At 42.9% G+C, this 23,433-nt stretch overlaps 1 protein-coding gene across 3 annotated transcripts in view; it reads right to left on the reverse strand.

Annotated features, from left to right (window-relative positions):
• ELMO1 (engulfment and cell motility 1) overlaps positions 1 to 23,433 on the reverse strand; it is a 278,325-nt gene that overhangs the window by 214,077 nt on the left and 40,815 nt on the right. For all 3 annotated transcript variants that reach the window (XM_032919775.1, XM_030477045.2, XM_030477054.1), the window contains exons 3-5: positions 14,906 to 15,055; positions 5,244 to 5,284; positions 4,052 to 4,124 (exon numbers count right to left, since the gene is read on the reverse strand). Coding sequence is in view for 2 of the 3 variants with exons in the window: in XM_030477045.2 (XP_030332905.1) it covers positions 4,052 to 4,124; positions 5,244 to 5,284; positions 14,906 to 14,983 (192 nt within the window). In the remaining variant the exon portion in view is untranslated. The remainder of the gene's footprint in view (positions 1 to 4,051; positions 4,125 to 5,243; positions 5,285 to 14,905; positions 15,056 to 23,433) is intronic.

The raw sequence follows: 23,433 nt of genomic DNA on the forward strand, positions 1-23,433 counted from the left end.
ACACAAAGAAACAAGCACACACAAAAAGAAACAAAGAAAACGGCCAAACAAAAGCTCCAAACAAACATTTCTGAGGATTCACTGTACTGTGAATGACCCAGCTCCTTCACAACCATTCTGGTTTTAGAGACCCAAGTTCAAGCTCACAGTGATTTCTCTCAGACCCAGAGCCCACGGTGGGCAGTGCAGATGCACAAATGGAGCTAAAGGCACCAGACCTTGCCTCCAAGGCCAAGGCTGAGCAGGGATAAGGCACTGGGCATAGCCACCAATGTGCTGTATGAGCCACCCACAGTGACTATCTATTTAAGCTGTGGTTTTCAGCTGAGGAACACACATAGCACATGAAATTATACAGCCATTTTCATAGAATCCCAGGCTGGTTTGGGTTGGAAGGGAGCTTAAAGCTCATCCAGTTCCAACCCCCTGCCACGGGCAGGGACACCTTCCACTAGAGCAGGTTGCTCCAAGCCCCTGTGTCCAACCTGGCCTTGAACACTGCCAGGGATGGGGCAGCCACAGCTTCTCTGGGCACTCTGTGCCAGCGCCTCAGCACTCTCATAGGGAAGAACTTCTGCCTAATGTCTAATTTAAACCTACCCTCTTTCAGTTTAAAGCCATGCCCCCATTCTAAACCTGAACTCATCCAGGCTACAGTGTTCCTGAGTTACTATACCTGATGTACACAAGCATCTATTCAGGTACAACCTGGACAGACTGATGCAAGAGTGACTGTTTAAGTTCTCTATTACATAGTATCTAACACAACAAGATGCTGACTCAGCAGTCAGGCTTACCAGCAGTCTGACCTACCAAAGAAATGCCCCTCCATGCTAAGTAAGGCCTTTTAAGTATGACACACCTATTAATGTCTCAAAAAACCAAATGCACTGCGACCACAACACAGGCTGGAGCTCAGGAACTACGCCTGCTTTGTCTTCTTGTCACATAACCTGTTATTTCTCTAATTTATACGAAAAAACCCCAACTAGAATGCATAATTAATAATTTCCACTGCACTTTCATGGGCACAAATACAGCCAAACCAGAAGCCCAGAGGAAGCAGTCCAAACTGTGCCTTCTGTGATAAATCCTATCTCTCGCAGGAACTCTCGCTGGCTCCAGATTCATTAAAAGACTACCCTTATACTGTCTGAAGGAGTCATTGTTACTCCTGGAGAGGCATTTTTCCAAATGATACAGCCAGGAGAGAAAAAAAAAAAAGAAAGAAAGAAAAACCCACAGAACTGTTTGGGCGTTGTTTTTATTTATGTACGGTATAATCAGGAAATATAGGTCAGCTACAAAAGATAAAGAGTTCTGCATATGACAACCAAAACACAGATGCGCTGTTTGCCACCCAAACCCAAAAATATAATTGTAAGCCATGTGTTGACAGTCCCACATTTGTAACATTTTCACTTCAAAGTTTCTTGTTACTTTGTAGAAGAACTCATTAATTGCTTTTCTTTCTGGTAACTTTAAACATGATACTAGAATGATCTTCCCTGTGAGGGTGCTGAGGCGCTGGCACAGGGTGCCCAGAGAAGCTGTGGCTGCCCCATCCCTGGCAGTGTTCAAGGCCAGGTTGGACACAGGGGCTTGGAGCAACCTGCTCTAGTGGAAGGTGTCCCTGCCCGTGGCAGGGGCTTGGAACTGGAAGAGCTTTAAGGTCCCTTCCAACCCAAACCAGTCTGTGGTTCTATGATATTTTAAAAAGGTATCCCTACCTGGAAGGCCACAAACCAGCAGTCCCCCAGGCTCTGCAGGCACATGACCTATACATCACATTTTCTGCATCTGTACAGATGTAGAATCATTCTTTGAGAACAGTGAAAAATATTGCACAGAATCATGGAATGGTTTGGGTTGGAAGGGACCTTAGAGATCATCTGTTTCCAACCCCCTGCCACAGGCAGGGACACCTTCCACTAGAGCAGGTTACCCAAATTTATTAGAAGCTGTCACTTGCAAAAGAGCTCTGTGTATGTCCTAGGAAGAGGCTGATTAAAGCAACATGGGCTTTAACAATTGGTGCTGAACCTTCATTGAAGTGTATGTGCTTGTCCTCATGACTGGCGTTTTTCATGTTTTAATTCAGAAAGCAAAATCCTACTGCACACAAACAAAGGAAAGAACATAGAAGGGGTGAAGGCTTATATAAGCCTCTCTTCATAGCCACTATCAAATAAGCAGTGACAAATAGTGAACAATATCTAATAAAAGTCACAGACATCTGAGTAATACTGGTGGCATTTAGAGCTCTTCTCTCTTATTTATGTGACTCAGAGTCAGAGACTGCATATTTTCAGTAGGGAATATATAAGGTCCTCTCCGCAGTACAATCCAAGAACTTCTTGAAGACCATCATTTTCCACCCTTATTGAAAGTTAAAGGCAGGCAAAAGCCATCAGACTACTTTTTATGTGGAGGAGCAAACATTTCTCTTCTCCAAAGCTGCAGGACCCTACCCACCAAACGTGGAGATTCCTCTGATTACATCAGGACAAACTCCTTCAACAAGCCCAAGTATTCTCTCAATCCTGGCTTTTTGGAAACACCCGCTGTACAATCAGAGTTTAAATGCCAACGGGTAAGTTCAGCTGTGACTGGCCTATTGGAAAATGCTGTGTCACAACTGAGGGCAACTTGCAAAACAGTCTTGCTATTTAATTTGGGTGGAGGCAAAACACACAGCAGCTAGTAATTACTCCAACAGTTTTCCTTGCGGTGGCCTTTGAAGTGCCTGTCAATTGGAACTTGAAAGGAGAAAAAACACACGAGGGAAAAGGGAGATCCCAAACCAAACTGTAACACATTGGGAAGGTTGTCTGGGGTGACAAACAGTTAAATGAAAAACTGAAACTGGTCTGCTAAGGAAAAAAAAAAAACCCAGCACTATGTTATGAGCTGTCTTGCTAAATTTAGTCTTTCCAAATGCTTAGCTGTGCCTAAGTTCCCTTTATTTCTTGGGTGGGGGTAAGAATTACAGCAAGAGAAAAGCTAGTTCATGTCTCAGCTGCATTTAGCAGATCCTCAAGAACTCCACAATACAAAACAAAACCAAAGGACTCTTCCGCTTAAGAGTAAGCCACATCCATGCAGCTGAGCTCAGATCTATTTAGTTCAAAATCTGAGGGTAGGGAATCTGCACACTGACTTCAGCAGGTTTTGAATTGTGCTCTTTTCCCATTGCTTAGGAATTGTACCTCAGTAGCACTCATGTGTACACTCTTCCAAACAAATAGATTTTTCCTTTCATAAGTTCAGCAATTCTCTCAGTAATGCTAGGAATGAGCGTACTACTCTGTGTCATTCAGATGAGCATGTCCCACTTAAACTAGACATTCCATTTTTATTACAGCTACAGCCATTTCACTGCTCTCTGCTGAAGTCATTGCATGACCCCATGAATCACACATTAACTCGCTATCTGGGGACCAAAAACACAAGCCAACGTAACATTCAGAACTGGAAAAGGATAAGAGAGCAAGCAGGAAGGAGCAGCAAATATTACACAGTGATTGAAACTTATCTACCTGACTAGCCAAAGAGGGAGATGATGTGCACCTAAGGTCACAGAATCACAAACGGGTTTGTGTTGGAAGGGACCTTAAAGCTCATGCAGCTCCAACCCCCTGCCATGGGCAGAGAAACCTTCCACTACAGCAGGTTGCTCCAAGCCCCTGTGTCCAACCTGGCCTTGAGGTCTCCTCAAATTGCAAAGAGCCCTTCCCATTTAGAGCTTTCAATTTCCTGTACTCCACTTGTCAGCAGAATACTAAACATTCACAAATACCAAAGCTGAAGGGCCCAGTGCTTAAGTCTCAAACTCAGATGTGAAGGCCTTGGCATGTTCAAACTTTTATTTGCCTTTCCAAACAGAAGAAATCAGTGCAAAACCATTAAACCAGGTCTCCCAGTACCTACCTCCTCATTAGCATCGCATTATGGAAAATACAAAGTATTTTTACACATTTTAATTTAGAATAAATTATTGTGGCAAACATTTTAATAGGCTATGCGAGATTGTGCAGAATGATTTACCTACCTTCTCTGTGATGTAGAAATTGGAACTATCAGCATGCTGCAGTGCAAATTGATCATGATTTGCAAGAGACCACCTTAGAAATATGAAAATAAATTAATCACAAAATGAAAACTTAAATACTCAGGAAGTATCCTTTACATAATTTTACAACAATCAAACACATGCAGGTCATTCCCATGTGTTTCTCATACTTTTCCATAGCTTTCAATGATGAGTTCTAAAGTTTAAGATAAAAGCATGCTTATGAAGGGAAAACTGCAGTACAAATACATCCTATAAACAAGATTTTTCCCTTTGCATACCTGAAACAAAGCCTAAACTTGGCCATGGTTGAGAAAGAAATTCCATAACAAATACCTTCCTTCCAAGGCAAAAATAAAAAGAAGGGAAGGGGGAGGAAGGGGAAGAGAAACTACTTTGTCTCTACAGTGACACTTCACTGCTCCAAAAATAAGCTGATAATGATCTGATATTCATTCCAGATCTATAAAAAACAGCAAGTATAATTTTTGCTTGCAGTAAGCAACATCATTAAATCACTAAAAGACACAAAAGTAATTTACAGTACCAAGATTTTATGCTAGTTTATACAACACCCAACGCATATAGTGTTAAGCTGATATATTACATTGCGCATAAAATACCACCTTTTTAACTCAGTAGCAATTGGATGAATATAAACTAGTTTCTCCTGTGTGGTAGCACTTGCTTAAAACAGCGTTTTTATCCCCAAAGCTTAACACAGTAAAACTAAAGCAAGATAATTCTCTTAGTTAATTATTAGTTCCTATTGCAGGACTTGTGATTAACATTTCGGTTTCATGTGAGCAGCCACATCAACTGGACCAGTTTACAGTAGCCACTAGACCCGGTGCTCAAAAATCAAAGCCAGAGCCACCAGACCTTTAGTTCCTTAACCCATGAACTGCAGGGACCACAAGCGTTAAAGTGAGTGGGTAAAATGCATCTCTGTGCAGAAATGCAACAGTCTAAATGAGAGTCACCCAGATGATGGAGCTGCTTTTTTACATGCTCATCTGGCATGTAATTGATCCAAAATGCATGGCAAATTCAAGATCTGAAGATAAAACAACTACAAGATTTAAGGAACTAATGACTAGTCGTATCTAGACTAGTATCTCCTGGTTGGTTTAACAGCTCAAAAAGCGTAACACTGTAAGGCAGAACTTACCCATCGCAGACTTCTTTTATTATTGAGGACAGTGGCTTTTTCTGGTTAAGAAAAGAAGAAAGAGAAAAATCTATCACCAAACTGGAACAGCCCTGAGCTCTTCAAATATGATTGCAACACTGCGAGGAACATAATAAGTTAGTAATATTTCATTTTTTGTTTAATATCAAGCTTGATAGGACCCCAACATTTCCTGCTGCTTTGGTCTGATAATCTATAGAGACAGCAATTCTACACATGAGCATGATGACATTATCAGCCCTTTTTGTCAACATTAGCCCATACGGCATCAACTCGGCTTCTCAACTGAGAAATCAAAGGGTCTTTTGTGTACACTGCATCTCATTAGCCCACAGAAACACAAGATTTAGATATCAACATGAGCATTTTCCAGGAACGACATCTGAAGCAAGACATTCAATATTTTTAAACCTTCTTTTGTCCCTTTCAGATACGGTCGGATGATGACACTGATCCTTTCTTCTAAGTATGCACATGCAAGTTCCTCTCTGATAAAACACCAGCTGGAAGGTGTTAAGATCTCAGATGTATCAGTTCTGCCTTATTCTCTACATCTGCAAGCACAAGCATTTGGGCTGACTGAAAACAGCTCTGCTGCTTTGGGTCCTAAAATAGAAGGAACAGTCTAGTTTGGTGATGTTGCAACGCTCTTAAGTGTTGTTATAAACACAGGGTGCACACACGAGTGTTCTTAGAACATTGCTGGCTAAAAGAAAATGCATTTTTAGATCCCAAAACATAGACGAAGTTGCATGGCAAAAAAAAACCAGACCAAATTTCACCAGTTGGGTGCCTACTGAGCCTTCTTTTTCCAACACTGAGCGACTGCACAACATCACACAGATCTTTTGCTTTGTGAAAACTCCCCGTATCACCTAAACTGCACAGGACCATCTCTCTACTTACTTCCACTAATCACCAAATTCTTTAAAAGCAAACAAAATTAACAAAATACACAAACCCCACCATACCACCACCATAAACCAACAGTGTCGTCAAAACAAGCTGTTTCCCTTTAATGTTTATAGAAAAACAATTAGGCTAAAAATTAACTCAGTAGCAGCGTGTGTTATGTGGAGACAGAATTATTTTTCACCACGGATTTGTTTTCTGAACTGCATAGGTAGAAGGCCAGAGACAGAACTCCCTGGTCAGCTCAGGATCAGGGAAGGATTTGTTATTTTAACAGGCAAATCAACTAAGCCAGTTTATAAACAGACAAAAACATAACACAAAACCATTTCAATCAAGCATAACACAAGACCATTTTAGTCAAACATGAATGAAAGCATCTGCTGAAAAGATCCTGCCCCCACTTGCCATACTGTGTCAGTCCTTGCTTTCCATCCTTCCTCTTTCACTGCCATCACTCTGTTCACAGGACCACCCAGACAATCCACACCAGGGAACTTGATCAAACTAGAGACTGGCCTAGTAAAAGGAAAACAATGAATAGTTTTCACCTGGATTAATCTCCTCACCTGGCTGGCTCTGTACCTAAATGATTAGCAAACACTAGCACATGGGAGAAGAGGCAAGTTCTGCAGCAGCCAACATGTCCCTTCTCCACAGCAGCTCCTCTCTGTTCACACAGCCATAGCCAGGCTGGGAAGCAGATCAGGCAGATCATGCAAGAAAGAAAAAGAGTGTTTTCCTCCCCACCATGTTTTAGCCTGATCAGTTCCTCAGTCTGCATTACTGTGTCATTCATCTGCAGCTGATGTGACCTGCTGTCCTCCTCCCTGAGGGGTCTTGTAGTGATCTGTGAAAGCAATCCTGTGAAAGCAATCCCTGCTTCCAACTGCTCCCTACCTTGTTTCTGGGGAGGGATAAAGGGAGGGGGGAAATGCACAGGTTTTGCTGGATAACACTGGTTTGCCATCCAGTCTGCAGGTGAGTTGCTGCCAAGCTGCATCCCCTTCTCTCCTCAAGATGCTACTGCAGGTCCCACTCCACTATTTCTCTATTTGGCAAAATTTCTATCTGGCATATTGATTCCTTTTACACAAAGTAAATGAATATCAGGTAACAGATTTAATACAGTGGAGGACAGAAAGAGTAACTGCCTCTCCTCCCCATTATTTCCCACAGGAACTACAGTTTGCCATCAGAAACTATGACAAAAAGACACTTTAACAACCAAACTGGCAATAAAATAAACACTGGGAAGATTGGATACAATTACTTTCTAAATCCTCTATACCATCAGCTTTTATGTCCTTTCTCAACCCTACTCATCTCCCTCTCCTTTTTCCTGTTCCATTTCCTTTCCATTATTATATGACATCATATGAAATTAAAAACTTGGACAAAAGAGAACTAAATGAAATCACAACAAATCAACTGGAACCTGGAAGGGAGAGTTAAAAAAGAAAAACCAAAACGGATCTTCAGTAATACAAATTATGAACGCAGCTTTGTCCTCCTCTCGCACTACTGCTACAGCACTGATGTGACGAAGCACAGCTCAGTTAACAGCAACAGGATGAAAACACACGGAACTCTTCCAGGATACAGAGTTTGCAATTAGTAATTTGACAGCATTTTACAAATTAATAAATGTAAAATAAATACCACTGCAATCCTAATAAGCTGCAGCTCTGATCCATCCCTCGGGCTGCACTCCCCCTACAGATGAGGTAAAAAGCCTATTCCCATTCACTGCAGGCCCTCCAAGGACACTTTCTTTTTTTGCCTGGCTCTAAATATTTGCGTGATGTCAGAAAGAATGGACTTGTTGGAGTGGTTTTGTTATTTTAATCTTCACTAAATTATATTTATGGAAATTTACATACTATCTTTGCTGCAATTACAGGTCTGAAAAGTCAAATTCACCTTATTAGTGAGTGTACTTCAAAGAACTCCTTACAACCAGACAGTCCAAAAATACTTCAGGGTTTTTCCTTCATTGAAATGAGTGTTTTGTGCTAGTGCATTTTACTTTTGTTTTGGGGTTTTTTTGCCTATGTCCTCCCCATTTATCTTATGTCCTTCCTTACACCAGTAAAAATCATAGAATCATGGAATGGTTTGTGTTGGAAGGGACCTTCAAGCTCACCCAGTTCCAACCCCCTGCCACGGGCAGGGACACCTTCCACTAGAGCAGGTTGCTCCAAGCCCCTGTGTCCAACCTGGCCTTGAACACTGCCAGGGATGGGGCAGCCACAGCTTCTTTGGGAAAAGTCTGTGCCAGCGCCTCAGCACCCTCACAGGGAAGAATATCTTTCCTTTTTAAATGACCAGCTGAGGTTCATTGCTTTTTCTTCCCCCCCAGCCCTCCCCCTGCTTTTTTTCTGACAGTGTTTGGGATATCACATTCCCTGGCTGACACCTTTTAATGACAGAAGTAACAAGAAAACTCTTAACCCTTGCTGTCGTTAAGCCTATCAAGCCTATCACAGAAAAACAGCAGATGCAGCACATCTGTTAGTGGAAAACACTCAGCATTTAAAACAAAAAAGCGTGTTCTTGATCTGTGCATCTGTCAAAAAACCAGAATCTCAAGCCAGTACACACACCACTCTGTCTCTAATTAATGCTACCATTCCACTAGCAGATCTTGTAGTGCAAAAGTCATTTTTATGGCTATTAAAAAACAGAAAAACACCTCTTTTCACAGTCAGTGGAGGATTCATCTGTTACAGTCATGCACCCAGGGCTACAGAAACAGAAGCAGGACTGCCCGGTGGCAAACACCAGATGCTGGGGACACCTGAGTCCTCGACTCATTACCTCACCAATGGTTCCTCCTGGTGTAAGAAGCAAGGACTTCTCCTGTAAGAGGAGGTACTGGAGAGTTTTGGGCTTCAAACTCCTCAGCCTTTTCTTGAACCACTTTGGGGATCAAGGCTCTCCATTGACTCCAATGGAGTATTAGTGAGACCAGACTTGTTAATTAGGATTGGGCAGCTGCAAAAGATGGAGAAGAGGATTTCCCTAACTCAGGGGTGCACCAGAGGGAGTGGATACCTGAAGAAGGGGGACACAAACCCAACACTGCAGTAACAGAGACCATAAAACCCAGCCAAGGCCAGGTCAACACCGCATAACACCATTACAAAGCACTCTAGGGACCTACAGCTGTGGACTACAGCATGTCTGCGTGCAACATACCCGCACCACATATTTGAAATACAGTTAAAATACAGTTTGAAATACAAAGCAGGGCTTTAAGATGTGGCTCTTCACTGAACCACTTTATTAGGTGAGAATACCTTTGAATATTGAATGAAGAAACCCTAAACCCATAGCTCATGACTGACACGCTGCTGGCCTGCCAGGGTAGAAAAGTCTACGTGAAGGCACAAATATTTGATACGGAGGGATTTTTAGTATTACTTTCTTTTGTACTATAATCTTGGAGATCTATAAGGAGAACATAATTCATCACAAGATGCGCCTGGATATTCCAGCTGGCCAACAGTATGAATGAAGTACCTTGTAATTAAGTCATTGGTGCGTAACTGCAGGAATCTCATCATCACACATTTCCTTTAAATATAGCAGAACTCACTTTGAAGACATGAGATTCCTGCTATTTCTTAAGAAACTTTATGGATGCAACAATCTTAAAGTCATATTCAGCCTTCATCTTCACTATCATCGGTTGCAGGAAGCAAAACTCAGGCTCCAGTGGGGAGGGCTCAGGTGAGCAATACTGGGATAACAAAATCAGAGCCAGAAAATAAACCCACAAAAAACCCCTAAACAAACACCAAAAAAACCCCAAAGAGAGAATGAAGTGTTTCATCTCTTTCCTAAAATATTATTTCCTGACTATCCTTTATGTTAGAGATCAGGAACGCTGGGACACTTTTCCTGCAGGATCTCAAGCGCCTCCTGGCTCTATTTCCACTTCTATTAAAAAGCAATGTGTCACTTTCTTTCCTCTAATTAAGCAGTTCACAATCCCTTTTGAACTCCATTTCTCCCCACGGTTTGAGAAACACTGCACTACATCAATTAACAACCCCCAAGGGTCCAGATTTAGGTCCGAAACCCAAAACAATTTGAAAGTTCCCTTTAGAAACATCTTCCTGGTTTCCTTTTAATGTGCAGTGAAGTACAATGGCTTCTCTGAAGGAAAAAACAACAAAATGACATTTATAGCACACACTGGCAGAAGAGAAGAGACAACTTGAAAGACGCTCTTAAAAGATGAACTTACTGACTAAATCTAAACCTTAGAGAATGCATTGATGTAAACCAGCCCATGGTTCCTCCCATGTGCTGTATTAACATGAACTTGTCATCTGACATTGCTCCTGTAAACCTTGCCCACTGTACCAGATTCATGCTTTGAAAAGAAAACGGCTTTTTTCTTTTCCCTTCCTTTTTTTCCTTTTTTTGGCTAATGCAAAGATTCACATCTGTTAGTTTAATCTATATTTAATGATCTCATAGATAAAAGGAAACCTGGAGGAAGAGACTGTATGGCCAAGTTTCATTATAAACTGTTCCTTTCCCTAGGAACAGTGTTCACTTCCAGTGGTGAGGAAGTTCACCCCGTAGTTTAGCAAAATCTGGGTTTAGTACAACTTGTGCTAATACACAAGAGTGGATTTAAATGGGATAAGCTAAAATAGTTATTGTACCCAAATTTCATAGAATCCCAGCCTGGTTTGGGTTGGAAGGGACCTTAAAGCTCATCCAGCTCCAACCCCCTGCCACGGGCAGGGACACCTTCCATTAGACCAGGTTGCTCCAAGCCTCGTCCAACCTGGCCTTGAACACTTCAAGTCTCTCATCACCCTCACAGGGAAGAATTTCTTCCTAATGTCTAATTTAAATCTACTCTCTTTCAGTTTAAAGCCATTCCCTCAATACGCTTCTTGTGCCTCTCCTGGAAGCTGCTTCCCCTGCAGCAGGAACAGTGAAGCTGTAAATCCAGAGAACAGAGTATCCAGGTAACCTAAACCCAGCACCGGCTTACCTAAAATAATTTGTGCTGTAAAAAAAAAAAACCCAACAGCTGAGAATGAGTTCTACATAATGGGCACAAATTAACGCATGCAAATTTCCATCTGAACACAAGAAATAACATCCTCTTATGAAATGGGCTATACCTGGGAGAAATAAAGGAAGCAGAGGACAGACTAGACAGCATCCTGCTTCACATGTACAGAGCCAGTGCAGCTCTACTCCTAACATCTTCCAGAACCATCAGCCAGAAGACTGGGAGAAGAAGTGAACAGTCAGCATCTACCAATCAGTTCTTCTCCACATTGCACCCCCAAAAACTCCCCAATAAGATCCCAATGCAAATTCAGACATCAACTCATTCCCATTCCTCCCCTGACAGGACAGTAAGACTTAAAAGTAGATCATCACTATACCCCCACTCTTAAAGTCATAATCAAATCTTTTCATGAACAATTAATTCTGACCACAGTACCTATAGTGCCAGTAGTGATTTCTGCAGGGGGAGGGAATCTAGGGGCTATTTTTCAACTTTATAATTGACGAAAGTGATGGAAATGGGGGGAAACCTAAATGACAAAAAAAAAAACCCCCACACAAGTATTCTGGAAGAGAATAAGTGAATTCAGCCAAGTCCATCTCTCAAGGAGAAAGCAGAAAGTACTTTAGCTTGCACAAAAATCAGCTTTAATGCCTGCAGGCAACAGCCAGTTGCAGGGTTTACTGCAGCTTAATTACTCCCCACCTGGTATAGAGAGAGGGCAGCAAATAATGTGCCGTTTCACCCTCCTTTATTAAAGCAACTTTCCAGGAAAAAAGCAGTTGTAAAACCCTAGTGTCAAACAGCCCATTTCAGTGAATGAGAAGAAGGGTTAGGCACAGAGGCCAGTTCTGAAAAGCACTTAATTATATATTAATTGTGCAGGCAAAGAGCCTCTCAACTCAGTGAGACTGATTTCGTATGATTAAAGTTAAAACTGCCATTGATGAACCCAGTTTGACAAGCGTCATGGGAAGCCTCAACTATGTAAAGCTGCGCCTCATGAAGTCCAGGTTGCCACAAGTCATGCACCCAAAGGGGAAGTTTTGAACGTAAAGTGTAGTAACATGTGGTGGAAAAATAATACTCTTTTCAGGCCCAACACTTTCCAGTACACCACTGTCAATCTCTGGGGTTTCACAATGACATTTCCTCATTTTGAGGGTATTTTGTTCTCTTCATTGCTAAACAAAATATGCACATACACAGCAGGTGAACTGGGATGCTGTGCAACTGAATATAAATAGCTACCAAGCGTATACAGCAAGCCATCGAAAAAAATAAATACCCAGATTTTCCTCTGATCTCTTACATGGTATTTGTAATTCAATATTTGGAATAGCCCCAGTACCCGGAAAGAACTTGCATCATGCTACAGTGAGGGGGTTTCTGTTGTTCTTTTTAAAGCAATAGCACAGTGCTGTTCTTTTAAATTCTGTTTTTCTTGCTGGTAAAGGCTCAGAGAGGGGGGGAAAACTGGAAGGCAAAGTTTTTAGGATTTTCTGAGTATATGTCAAATGGTGCTTGAATGAGCAGTTCCCACCTGGGAGACAGGCACGGGCTGCAATGCCTGGTCAATGGGCAAGTCATTTCTCTTGTCTGCTTTCCTTTTCCCTCTTCCCCTTTATCATCTCCAACAGCTAGCCATCTGAGGGATGAATCATCTCCTCCACTACAGCTCTTCAACTAAATAGATGTTTTAAAGGAAACAGATTGGGGAAAAGTTAGCAATTAAGTGAACCAGAGACAGAGATGTGTGTTTAGAAGCATGCATCACCCTGTATGTTTTCAGAGCTCATTCCCACATTGCTCTCATCCTTGAAAAAGGCAAATGTGCAGGTTTTTATTATTAGGTATTAGGAAGGGATGTTTCTTTCCCATCTTCATGTCTTGTCATGATTTTCCATGTCAGAAAGGTGAGGGATGAGACTGTCAAACTTCATTCCCCCCTTTCCCCCTGCATCAGGAGCAGGCTACTGTTAGCCTTCTCACTTTCAACTTTTACTTTCCCTCTTCCTCCTCCTCCCTGTAAAGTGGCATGAGGAAGCTTGCAGACAAGTTGTCAGGATGGGTTGGAAGAGATCTACCCAGTATAAGTCAGCATTGATCTTTCTTGTCTCCTCCTAAATCTTTTATAATACAGGTAAAAACAAGGTTCCAGGGTGCTAAGCTAATATTTCAGATAAGGGGTTTACTGAGAGTTACTTAAAGCCGTTTTGTAAAGTGAACCCAATCATTTTGGTATTATTTTGCTGTTTGGAGGGAGACCGCATAATATTTGTTCATTTTTGTACCCACTGTACTTGGGAGTGATAAGCTGTTGTTCATCATGACTAACATGCATCTTTCCCCGAACACAGTGTGCACAGTGCCTAACATTTGTTATATAAGAAGAAAAAAGTCAAACATTCTTCATTCCAGAAGGCAAGAGATTTGTATCTGTAGATATATGCTTACTAAAAACTATAATTCAGCAAATGAAAATGGAGAAGCTTGGCAGGTCTGGAAATCAAACTACGACGTGCTAATAACCACCTGGGAACCCCCTTGTGCACTAAAAGGGCTTTCAGAGTGCCTAAAAAAATCACACTGCTCTTTTTGCAGCCACCCTCTAGTACCATGCTTCTCCAAAGTTCCTGCAGGAATTTCCTAGGCATATGCCACAAAAGGGTTAACTAGAAGGAAACCGATTGCACTGCACCAAGAAATTAGGATCCCATTTCAGTAAAACATTTTCAGCATGAATTCACATTTTCTCCTCTCCAATAGAACTTTATAATGTACTTGGTCCCCAGATACACTAGGGTCTAAGCATGTTATGAAATGCTTCCCTGAACTCTGAATACTATTTGCAGGACTAACAATTATTCTAAACAGGTAATATGCTGTATGATTTCAAAACATTATGGGTGAGCTGTTTAATATTAAAGAGGTTGCTTTTAATATTAATGCATGTGCCACAAAAAACAATCTCAGAGAAGTCCAGAACATAACGCACAGCATTTCTGTAACTTGATTTGGTTTGTTTTCCCCCCAACTCCCTCCCTACACACCCCAAATTACCTACAAACAGTCTTTAATTCATCATTTTGAATCTGTTAGCTTCTATACACTGCCTCCAATCAGTCCATAGGGCCACTGCATTAGAAATTACCAGCTAAACAAGACAAGCCCTGCGATTCCTGTATGGAACAGCCAACATCCTCCTGCTCACAGTGCACCACTGCTTAAGTTCTAAAACCTGCTGCTGTGGTTTAAGCTACAGCTGAACCCAGGACACCTGCACTTGCTGCAGTCATTTGGGATGACCCTACTTGAAATACAAAGCACCGACTAAAAATCTGAAGACCTTCCACCCAGAGGTAACATCATCATCACAATTCTGCGGTGGAACACAGGCACAAAAGTGTTAAGTGGGTCACACAAGTAGTAAACGTCTTCTTGAAGCAGCTGGTTAAAAAGAACAAGCAAATAAAAAACCCCAACAGCTGAACACATCAAACACATTAAGCAGTAAGAGAGGAAAAGGGTTGCGCCCCTTGTAAAAAACCACCTTCAACCACACAAGCACTCAAAAACATACATGTGCATCTAAGTACAGATACATGCAGAGACACACGCGCGCAGAGGAGAACTTATTTACGCACAGGCCGGCCAAACACACACGAACACAGGCACTTACTTGATCTATTTCCATTAATTTGGGGAAGGCACCTGGCCATTCAATTGCCACCTTCACTATATCAGCAGGAGGGGGCATTGCGACGCTGCTGCTGTTCGGAGCCAGTACCACTGGATACTAAATGCTGCAGCGAGGCTCTCTCATTCACACCTGCAGGGAGAAGGGGAAATAAAAAGAATGAAAAATAAAAGAAAACAAAAATCCAGCAGTTCAGACCCAAACTCCAGCGCTGCCGCTCCGGCTCCTACAGCTTGCCTGGCTGGGCAGGTGGATGAGAACCTATGGGTGTGTGGATGTGGAAGAGCAGGACGGCACATCTTAGAGAAGCAAGCACAGGACACAGCACCACAACACTCTGCACAGCTCGACAGTCTGTTGGAAAGATGGCTGAAGCACTGGAATGTACGGTGAATAACAGGCATGCATTAGATTTAAATAGAGAAACTATTTTTAAATGTTGCTAAAACATGCCGGTGGGGGAAAAGCAACAAACTGGAGGAAGCTCCTGTTATAGTGTGGCTGCTGGAGTCCCAGGGAACGCGGCCGAATGGGTTAAAGCTTTAACCTGAAGCTTTAACCAGGAGAAGAGATTGCTGAGGAAGTTATGGCCAGGAAACACTGTTTCTTTTAACTATAGCAATGATCTTCTGGGTGTTCACAAATAGATCACTGCACTATAGCAACCAGGATGTCAGGAAGAAGGCAGAACACACAGCAGTTTCCACATATACATATACACACAGAGATATCCTCACCTAACGGATCCAGAGATACCCATATATAAATACTTCTTTATGGTAAATCTCAGACCACGAGGATATAGTATGCATTCATAACCATAGAATCAGCTACACGAAACGTCACAGTTCTGCAAGAATATGAATATCAATCTCAAAGAATATGAGTATCAATAGGATCTCATGTCAAATAGCTCAGGCTGTGAATTGCGGGGAAGGAGAGAAAAGGGGAAGAATCGAGCCCTCAGGTTTGGCAGAATTTCAGTTCTGTCTCTTTTGGCTCATCAAAGTTTGTAACCTCACAAACAATAGAAACAACCAACCTCAGTAACAACAAACGTTTTTCAGCCTCTCCGGGCTTGCACGTAAACCTTCCTCACCCCTCTCCCAGCTTGCTGGTGGCAGGACAGCCACTCAAGAAGCGAAGATCTCAAGCACAGCAACCTGTGCACCCTGCTGCAGACTGCGATGTTCCTGCTTGCTTTGCCAAGTCCTCCGTGCCAAGCACAGCGGTTTCCCTCTGCTGAGGACCAGCATGTGTGACAAACCCAGAGAAGCTGCAGAAACCCCCAGAGGCGCAGTCCCACTTCTTCTTAGCAGAAAAGAGAAGGAAGTGGTGAAAGCATGGACACATGCTTGCACATATACCCTCCGAAAGATCTACAGCAAGAGATGAGCTGGCAGAATGCACCAGGCATCCAAAAGCCATAAACAGGTACAGGACAAATAATAAAAGGCTCGGACCACCTTCAGTTGCTGCTTCAACTAACCCAGTCTAACAACCCTTCTCCAACTGCAGAACTCAGATCAGGCTGAACATCATCACAAAACCATCCCCTTATTAAGAAGTTTTGTGCCCTCATCTCATACTACTTATAAATGAGTTGGTCCATCCTTCACATAGAAGGCTCTGCCTTTCCGTTTACTGTGTCCTGTCTGGTGTACTCTGAAAAGGCCCAGGCCCCCGTGTTTGCAAGCCCTGCTACATTCCACATAGGGTTCTCAACACATACTATAAAACCAGTTTATGAACTTTAACACTCCAGCAATTTACTTCCAACAATGCCAGTTGTGATGCTGACAGGATCTCATGTCACCACGAAGCGAGGCTCAAGGCAGTAAATAAGACAATGGACGGTCTATAAATAAGACTGGATTGCAGGAAGTGCCTGGAAAGACTAAACAATGTGATTAAAAAACTCAGTGATACATCCACATTTGGTAGATGTTACAGCGATCGGGCATAAACACAATTAAAGCACGCAACTGGCTTGCTGGTCATTAAGAGTAGTCATGACATTCACTTTTGGCCCTCTTTTCCCCCGCAGAGCTTGAATGGTTGCAAAGCTCCTGCCCCTTCTCCCCTGACACCTCATGTTCCCGCTGTTCGCATCTCCCACAGGCACTCCCCTCCCTGCACTGACTCAAGTAATCAGCTAAAAAGGTATTTTCAGTCATCTGGTTTTTACCACATTCAAGTCAAACTGCTTCCCAGAGTGGCATACTATGATGGGCAGAAAAGTAAGACTTGTTGGCAGCAATGAGCTGCCAATAATCCACCTCAACAGCCAAAAGAAAACCAAGATGTTGGTACCTTTTTGCTCCCATACTCATGGTGACAGTGTTTCCCAGCCCTTGGTAGTCTCAGCCTAGTGACATTTTGGTATCAAATGCTTGGTATTAAGCGCTTAAGCGGAGCTGGATGACCCAGTGCCAGACTGACAGGCTTCTCCCTGCATCCCCTGGCATGCACGGCATCCCTGGCAGGACGGGCACCGGAATATTCAGCCAGAGCCTTTGGTTTATTGGCCACAACACAAAAAGAACAGCAGCAACTCCTTCCAGACAAACTTGACTGAGGATAACTTCAAATGAGCAACTCCTTATTTTCAACAGTTTTATTCCCCCACCCCCCATCACGTTTCTTCTAGAGTTTTCATGAAAAATAGGCCACATGCATATATAGAGAGAAGGGAGACCTATAAAACCATAGAATCCACCTACTTAATGGTCAAGCATGTTTTCTTTGACGGAGAAGACAGGGAAGCAACTCGGAGCGCTGTCACCTCTTACCATGAGAGGCAAAGAGAAGGTAACTCGCAGCCCAATACCTCTCCGAAAAGGTTAGCCAATGCCAAAGCTCACGATGAACGCTGGAGAGAAAATGCTGATTCACAACCACTGGCCATGACTACGAAAGCAAAACAACATTACACAGCCATATATTTGCAGAAGACTTCCATTCTCACATACAAATGTGGGCATTTTGCTGCAGCGAGTTGAAGTCCCCATCTTAACAAATCACACCAGAAGAAAGCAAATGGTTTAAGAAAGAAGAGTCCAGGAAAAGTTGATGGGAAGTTAATCAAATTCAGCTATAGAAACTAAGCATTTGCATTCCAAAGCAAAGTACAAGAGAAGTCTGCCACAGCATTCAGAAGACAATTTAATGTGACTAGTCTTCATGCAGGCTAGCACAGATCTCCTACATAATTATAATTATTAATATACGTATGCTTTTACAGTCATAAAACACAAAGCAAAGCGACAGATCTTTAACTAATACAAATGGATGTAGTTCCACTTCTCCCACGAGAAGACCAACTCGGAGACATCAGTGTGGTCCGAATGCTGAAAAGCTTATATAAAATCGTCACTGCATTTCTTCCTCTTTCTCAGTGGGCATCTTAGTTAAATGTGCTGACTTTTTCTTTCTAGTTTATAATCTTATGAATCCAATGCAGGATCCAAAAGATAATTCCGTTTCATTCTACCTGCGTGGCAATGCCAGAAACAAGCTGGGGCTTTTTAAGTCAAAACAGATGCTTAGCCGTCATCGCAAAATTAGGACTGCAAAGAAAGTTCTGCAATCTCCAGTGCTGACAATTACAAATTACCTACTATTTATTCCAGTGGCACACAGTGTGTTAGACACTGCCGAGTGAAATAAGGAAGGCACAACCCCTGGTGTGAAACGCTTCCAATTTAGTAAGCAATTTTCATGATGTGAATGAAGAACTAGTACCGATTTCAACTGGTTTTTGTCATGCCAGCAGCAGTCAAGCAGTAAAAAGGATATGGACATCAGTCACTAAAGGGTCTAGTTATGGAGTTTTCTCAAGCGCAACTCCTTTTTCTCTCCCAGTGGGATCCGAGCAGCACCGACATGCAAGAGCAACTCTGCAACTCATTTTTACAACATTTATTTTCAAGGCAGAACCTGAAAGCAACAGGATGCACGTGCAGGCATAACTGTATGAAGTGTGTGAGGGGGGGTGTCTGAGGAAAAGGAAGGCAACTTCCCTGTATTTTCCCTAATGCAGCTGTAACCTGGAGGAGTTTGAAGCAACTTCCATGCTCCGCAGCACACTATTTTATGATTTGAAGGAAAAACCCTCACAACCAAAGCATCCCTACCACTTGAGTACACTCTGCTTCCATCAAGAGGGTTTTCCAGAACGATGACAGATTAGAACATTAAAGTGCAAATTCTGTGAGTTACTGTTATGGCCACACACAGCATATTTCTGCATTTCAATCATGCTATGCAGCGCTTCCACTGGTCTACTAAGCCAGAGTAATAAATACTCAAGTTGGAAATCAAAGTACGTTAAATTTAATGCAAAAATGCATCAACACAGACACTCGAGCTCTCAATTTACCTACATGGCTCTGAGGATTAACTCAGCACATATGTCAGTAAAACATACTGAATTTTCCCCTTCTACCTATGCACTGCATGTGGAAAAAAAGGATTTTATTCATGTATGAAATTAAATCTCTCCTTTTTTTTTTTTTTTTTTTAATTGTTTTGCTATTTTCTTGGCACTTTCCATGCAAGGATCTCAAAGTACTTTAAATAACCTATACCTGCTTGAGGGAGCCCAGAGGAGGCCACGGAGCTGCTGCGAGGGCTGGAGCAGCTCTGCTCTGGAGCCAGGCTGAGAGAGCTGGGCTGGGGCAGCCTGGAGAAGAGAAGGCTCCTGAAGGGGAGACCTTAGAGCAGCTCCAGTGCCTAAAGGGGCTCCAGGAAACCTGGAGAGGGGCTTTGGACAAGGGCCTGTAGGGACAGGCCAAGGGGAATGGCTTTAACCTGCCAGAGGGGAGATTGAGATGAGCTCTGAGGCAGAAGCTCTTCCCTGTGAGGGTGCTGAGGCGCTGGCACAGACTTTTCCCAGAGAAGCTGTGGCTGCCCCATCCCTGGCAGTGTTCAAGGCCAGGTTGGACACAGGGGCTTGGAGCAACCTGCTCTAGTGGAAGGTGTCCCTGCCCGTGGCAGGGGCTTGGAGCTGGAGGAGCTTTAAGCTCCCTTCCAACCCAAACCAGCCTGGGATTCTATCAGAGCACATCTCTCAAGCAGTAAACTCTATTACTACCCTACAGACAGGAGAAAGAAATGCAGGCTAAGAGGAGTTAATGTGACTCGCAGCTCTAGTTGTGCATGAAACCAGCAGTCTGCAACAGCTCATTTCTTCTATTGCAGAAGAAAGGCAATATTCGAACAGCAGGCCAGGTCATTTCATGAACAGCTCAAGTAAGGAAGTTAATGATTGAAAAGCAACCAAAGGAATGAATGCCACGTGCATTTAAGAATTTAACAGAACAAAGCGCATGTTTCTCCTGCCTGGACAAAAGGCAGCACACACAGGAATCACCTGGAGCTGGCACAGATCCCCTGCTCCCATGGCATTTCTTCAAGGTGAAACAAGGTGAAGGGAAGGGAGGGCAGTAAGACAGGCAGGACAAGGCAGGACACAGCGGGTGTCACCCAGGCAGGGACCGGCAGCAGGAGGAGACACATGGGTCCCTCCACTTGGGTCCTTACGTAAGGAACCGCTTCTTGTCAAACCTCATCAGCTTCCTCCGCTCGGCTCCTGCAAACAGAAACTTCAGTGGCAAGTTCAGCTGGAAGGTCCCTCAGGGACCAAGTCTGATTAACGATTTTAGAAAGATAATCCAGCACTGGATTAATGTCCCCCAGAAGAGTTATTTTTGGAGTTAAACTGCATGACTGAACAGCCGAGTGTAAGGAGATGTAAACACGCTCTATCATCTCTGCAAGAAACAGGGCACAGAAGCCAGGGGGTGGATGTACACTTTGTGCACATAAAAAGGCTCTCATGCTGCCTTTTTCCCTTTTGTTAGGCGTTCAGTGCTGTTCATTACTGAAATAGATAGGAGTCAAAGGCCCAGCAGACCCATGTTGATAAGACCTACAGATCATACAATCACAGAATGGTTTGGATTGGAAGGGACATCAAAGCTCATCCAGTTCCAACCCCTGTCACGGGCAGGGACACCTTCCACCAGAGCAGGTTGCTCCAAGCCCCTGTGTCCAACCTGGTCTTGAACACTGCCAGGGATGGGAAAGACTTCCAGATGCTTTGCCACAAATGGAAGCTAAAGCTCTACAGCAGTTATGAGCTATTTTCTAGTAAGTGATGGAAAAGAGGGGTGAACTCGGAGAGGAGACAACCCAGGGGGGCTGCTACCCCCTCTGCAGCAGCCACCTATACTGGAGGAAGACCTGACCCCACTCAACAGACTTCCACGGTTCAGTGCGGTCCATCAGCTTCCCAACAGGAACACTTCCTTGATGCTGAACCCGCAACCTGCTGATCAACAATGCTTCATTAGCCCAGGAATGCACCACTTAATATCATGACAAAGTGAGTTTCGGACCCTTCAGGTTCACATACATCACTTTTCCTCTCCAAATACCTGGAAAACTAGTATTAGGGAAGATTTTAGGAGCATGGGTGTGAAAAGTATAGGACAGGACAGTTTTTTCCCACTGGCGAGGATGCCCAGGAAAGATAGTGAATAGTGGTGTGGTTATCTCCTGTCTCACATACCTATATAACCCCTCTTTACAATCGCATTCCAAGTAGTTTACCTTTTCCACAGTCATCTTGTTCCTCTCCTTAGAAAGCATTTTATGTGGCTGAGGTTTCACTATCACTGACAGGCCCACTTTCAAAAAAGTACTCTTCAAAACTAGGGAGAGAAAAAAAGGCTTTAAAGGGTGCTTGAAAAGAAAAGGTGAGAGAAAACCCAACAGACTGGATGTACTCAGTATTCAAGCAAGCAGGCTGTCTGGTCTTGCTTCTAAAGCACATATTGAAGCATACCAGAAAAAATTCAGGTACTTGTTCAACTTGAACTCCCCCGCTTCTTGGAAGATTGCTCTCCTTCTACCAAGGAACTTTTAGTTGCATGTCTATAACTCAGAGGAGAGAGGACTAAAAACTTGATTTTGATTACTCAAGGTATCTGAATCTTTGTGGCAATTTAATTAACACTCGTATACCATCCAGCCAGATAAAGATGCTCTGTTTACTGAAGATGTCAATATCTGAGCTCCTCACGCTAGAGATCAGGAGAGCGCCGAACTCAAGTATCCAAGACTATTGCAAGAAATTAAGACAAACACACACAAACCCAAACCAAACAAATACAAAAGCCCACAACAACACCAACAATAACCCAGCAGTCAAAGAGGTAAGGCTGCAAAAAACCCATGCTTTTTCAGAGGTGCTGGAGTACCTGCCTAGAATGTGAAATTTCAAGACCATGGCAGGTATCAAGTAAAGAAACAAAACATCAAATACCACTCTGAATAAAACTTCAGAATCCACTTAAACTTGACACAGTTTTTCAGGGCTTGTGGCTTCATTTGGGGTTGATTCTCACCGTTGGACTGTACTCCAGATGTTTCTAAACCGAAGCAAGCAGCAGAAAATATCCCTTAAAATCCAGCTGAATACAATTTTCTTTTCCTACTAGTCTCATATAACCTGAGAGGTAGGAGGGAAGTAATGAGAAAAAGATGAAGCCTTAATTTCAGCCAGCGGTGCTGCTGTTCTTAAAGGGTTGTAAGGATAGAATAAATGCTTTCAGCAATAAGAAAGTTGAAGGGGAGAAGAAAGGAAAAAAGAAATGGGTACTCTGAAATAACAGTTAAAGCAGTGATAAATATTACAACTCAAAAGAATGGATGCAATTTTTTGGGGGGAGGGGGAAAATGGAGGTGGCTTTTCAATACTTAAGCTGAGCACACTCCAAAGGAGTCCCGTGCAACTGGAAATGGAGGAAGTTTATTAGAGGCTGGTTGAAAATAGAACAAGAAACTGAAAAAGTTCATCAAAAGTGCTGCGGTTCTGGAAAGCAATTTTGAATAGAATTCAACTAAGAGTAAAGAAGTAACAAGAGCTCACAGTCCTCTTTTCTACCACTAGCATGACCCAGATCAGGTACTTAGGACTTTCCTGGCATTTGGATAAATCAGGGAGCTAGAAAGGACACACAAAATAAGATCTTGAGTCAAGATGATAACACTTCATTGCTTCGCTGCAGCAGAGGCCAAATCAAGACAATGATGACTGGCTATAACCCAAAGGAGATAACAGATACAAGATAAGCTCAAGGTTGGTAGAAACCCTAAACTTCCCACTAGAAGCAAGATGAAGCAGCAGCATAAGAAACCAAGAGATTTTTTTACCCTATCAATGCTTATGACACACACAGAGGAACTAACGGCAGTCAGGAAGTTTGCAGTCAAATGGAGGAAGAGAGGGTAACAGAGATGCGTGAATGCTAAAGGAAGTAACCAAGTTAACTGACAGCACAGGCAGGATGTGGAAGGTCGAGACAACAGAAGTATTTTCTAAAGAAATCATTCTGCCAAGAAAAGTACTGTGGAAAAGAGACACACATCGATACTCCGCAGTGAATAAGCGGAGCCTGATGCTCACAGTGCTCACCAGAAGTAAAAGAAACAGCAAAAGAAAG

This window comes from Strigops habroptila, chromosome 1 (genome assembly GCF_004027225.2).
Source record: "Strigops habroptila isolate Jane chromosome 1, bStrHab1.2.pri, whole genome shotgun sequence".
NCBI lineage: Eukaryota > Metazoa > Chordata > Aves > Psittaciformes > Psittacidae > Strigops > Strigops habroptila.